Genomic DNA, 3,765 nt, shown 5'->3' on the forward strand with positions numbered 1-3,765 from the left:
AAAAAAATTACTAGTATGTCCAAAATTAGACTGGCGACGTTTTAGGTTTTAGGCTTATAACGCCAATTTGTTGCATTTTGTAATTAAAACCGGTGTTTTCATGTCTAAAACTGTATTTTAATGACTTTTAATAACAACACAACTCACAACGGGGGCCATGGTCTCCAGACCTTCCAGATCCGCCACTGTTTCTTAGTGGTGCTGCGCTCCGACTTTTTTATAATTAATACTATTATTATTAATTAATACAGCTTAGATATATACACATAAATAGTCACACACACAAACACATATACAAAAAGAAAATTTATACCAAAATTATAAAATCCAATATTTTATAATGAGCTAATTGCTTAAAAATTTTAATGGATGTAATTTAAAGTTTTGATCTAAAGTGAGTGAGTGAGCAGTTTTATTAAAATTACTAATGTGGTCAAATTTTTTTAACATAAATGGCCAGCAAATAAAATGATTATAAATAATAATTAAAAGTTTCATACGAGAAACAACCCTGACTATTACCCTGAAAGATTATACCATAAGTTATATAAGGATAAATTAAACTAAAATAAAGTCTTAATTATATTGAAATTCAATCTAAATCTAACTTTATTAATCAAAAAAACAATTTTAGAGATCTTTCTAGAAACAAAATATATATGATCAACCCAAGAAAAATCATCAGATAATAAGAAGCCTGAGAATTTAACATTAGACACTCTAGCTGTATTATTATCAATACTATTTATATCTACGGTAGGATTAAGCCGATTAGAAGCTATTTTTGGAGCAAATCCCATGAATTTAATTTAATTATAATTTATTGCTAATTATGAATGTTAGGCTGATACGTATAATTAAATATTACCTTATTTGATTTTATAAAATCAATGATGGTTGTGTAGGTGAAAATAGAATTTTTTAATTTTATTTTTACAATAGTAAAATTAAAAAATTTGCTTGCGTTAAAAATTTAAATGTGAAGATGATTATAAGAAACATCTTCACATTTCGTAAAATTTTTATCAAAAACACTCGGTGAAATTACTGAAGCTGAAAATTTGAAGTATGGCTTAGTTCAATGGAGAGTATAACGAGTAGTAGATATTAAATACCTTTGTGGACCTGAAATTATTCGTTGAAACAAGAGGATTTGTCAATGACGAAGGTGACACCATGGCAACGTTAAATTCTAATAAAGGTGAGACTTCAGGTATGAATCATCGATTTTGTACAGGTGTGCTCTCTTCATAACATGACTGACGCAGCGCGCGCTCGTTGATACGTACGTACGTATGCATGCACGCATCGCATATGCAAATCATCAAAGTGTCCTGCGTGAGACAAGCGCGCGTTTCTGCTTCCTTCCAATCTGTCGTGCTGTTCCTATTGCCATGGAGAAATTTGTTTATCTTCTCGTTCTACTGCAATAATTTTTAATAATTATCAATATTAAATATTTTGACACATTTCGTGAAATTTTTTACAAACTTGTTTTGGAAGAAAGTATTTCTTTTTTATTGTTTAATTTTATTAATATGAAACTTATTTGCCATATTAAAAAGCTTTGTCCCGTTAAAGGTTAAACCGTTGATTATTGATTAACATTAAAAATGCATAATTTGATTTTTCGACTAAAATTTAATCCACCAAACTGCAGTACAACTCGCTAAACCAAATTCTGATTCCTTCAAAGATGATTTCATTTTAGTGCATCATATTTAAATTTCCAAATAATTAAAAAATATTATTTTGAATTAATTTGTATTTATTCAAAATGATGAGCCCAAAACGTAAAATTCAACCGAGATTAAAATAGTTAATAATAGTGGTGAAGCAAATTTTATTTAAAATTATAATAAAATTTTTTTCAAGATTTTGGTGCTTTTAAAACCACGAAACTCATATAGAAGCGTCGATCAAAGCGTACATGAGACGCTATGAACTTGAAGCAGAAGCAGCCGCCTCCCCTGCCGATGCAACCACCACCACAAATGCTGCCGACCACTGCAAGGTCTCCCTCCGATACGAACGACAATGAAATTAACGACAACAACGCAGCCAATACTTCCAACGATGAGTTTTCGACATGTTTCAAAAGCACATTTGCCTATGCTGGCCATTCCAGTAGAAGATTATTCAAACTTTCCAGAGGATTCAATCTGCCAAAAAGAAATTTGTTACCTCGTATGAAGAATAGCCCGAGAGGTGTCAGATACAAAGGAAGCAACCTGAGAAAGGATTCCAGTCCAACCATATCTCTTGGAAATATGAAGGAGACCGGAGCCATAATAACAAACGAGATAACGGGCAGTCGAGAGCAAAACGTGAAAGATATCAAAAAACCCGGAAAAGGTAAAAATTTGGCAAGGATTGGCTGGAAGAATACAAAATGTTGCATCCGAAAATGTGGCAGATGCAAATCGGTGTGCTTTAAAATATTCCTCATAATTGTCAATTTCGTCTTCATGGTTAGTTCCCTTGATTTTAAGTTTTTTAAGTTTTCAAGAATGTGGTTATTCTTCTCTCGCTTTTTGTGTTTATTTTTGTCCAAGTTCTATAGAACGAAGAAGAATTGGTAAGACCTTCGACATTTTGAATATACACGGAAACCATTCAACAATGTGTTAACATTAGATTCTATAGACATTTCATGCAGTATAATTTTAAAACATGGACAAAAATGGCAAATGCTCAACGTAACTCACCAATTTCAGTAGGAAGTTAATTGTTGCTACCAGTTAGATAATTATCTAATTAGAATTAAAATGTTGTTTTCTATTTATTGGAATTTACTGCTGCAAATGAAATAAAGAAATGAATATTGTAAAAAATAAAAAAAAAGTTATAATCCTCATGAAAAATATCTTTATCAATGAAAAATTAACTGAGGACATTTCGTACGTTACTTACAAAAACTTTACAATTATGAATAACAATTTTTTTATTTTGAAAATATAATGGTCTAAACATGAATATAGTCCAACAAAGTTCATTCTGTGACGCAGACATAAAATATATACCTGCGTCACATGTATACAAATGTATGTATGTATAGAAATTAAAAATCTTGTAAAGTACAAGTCTTTTATTAACTCATCGTTCAATTTTGAAGAACTGCTGAAAAAACTTATAACAAAAGTTTATTTCCTTACATGTTGGACATGACATACAAAAACTAGTATGTAATTGTCACAAAATTAATGATAAAACTTAAAAACTTGAATATTAAACCGTTATTGCAAATTTCAACTTACTTACAAATCAAAAGCTCTAATGAAAAATGCATTAACTTGTAAAAAATTAATTTTAAAATGACATCTAGCTTTCATTTTTATTTACATTCGTACTGTAAAATTATTCTAAGTATGGCGCATTCACCGTGCACATCAACTCACATGTACTTTCATCTTATCGAATGGTTCTCAAATATTTTTCGCCTCTCTGAATGAACGGCAGCCACAGGAAGAAAGACAAATAAAAAAGCAATTATTTTGCAAGTAGAAGAGATTGTGTGATACAATCTATAGGAGAGATCAACAGGAATGATGAAGAAATGTCTCTATTGCTGTGTGTCTGTATAAATAATGAATTATATATATGTATGTGTTTGTGTTTATGTGTGTGTGTATATATATACATATATGTGTGCGCGTGTGTTTGTGTGTTTATGTATGTGTGTCAGTGTGTGTGTGTGTGTGTGTGTGTGTGTGTGTGTGTGTGTGTGTGTGTGTGTGTGTGTGTGTGTGTGTGTGTGTGTGTGTG

The 3,765-nt window shown here is 30.8% G+C and overlaps 1 protein-coding gene across 1 annotated transcript in view; it reads left to right on the top strand.

Moving 5' to 3' along the window:
• Positions 1–1,940: 1,940 nt before the first annotated feature.
• Positions 1,941–3,765, top strand: part of HELRODRAFT_181258 (hypothetical protein) — a gene marked incomplete at both ends in the record, with an annotated part of 2,370 nt that continues 545 nt past the window's right edge. The window contains one exon of the mRNA XM_009030503.1: positions 1,941–2,471. Coding sequence (XP_009028751.1) covers positions 1,941–2,471 — 531 coding nt within the window. The remainder of the gene's footprint in view (positions 2,472–3,765) is intronic.

This window comes from Helobdella robusta (genome assembly GCF_000326865.2).
Source record: "Helobdella robusta unplaced genomic scaffold HELROscaffold_69, whole genome shotgun sequence".
Taxonomy (NCBI): Eukaryota; Metazoa; Annelida; class Clitellata; order Rhynchobdellida; family Glossiphoniidae; genus Helobdella; species Helobdella robusta.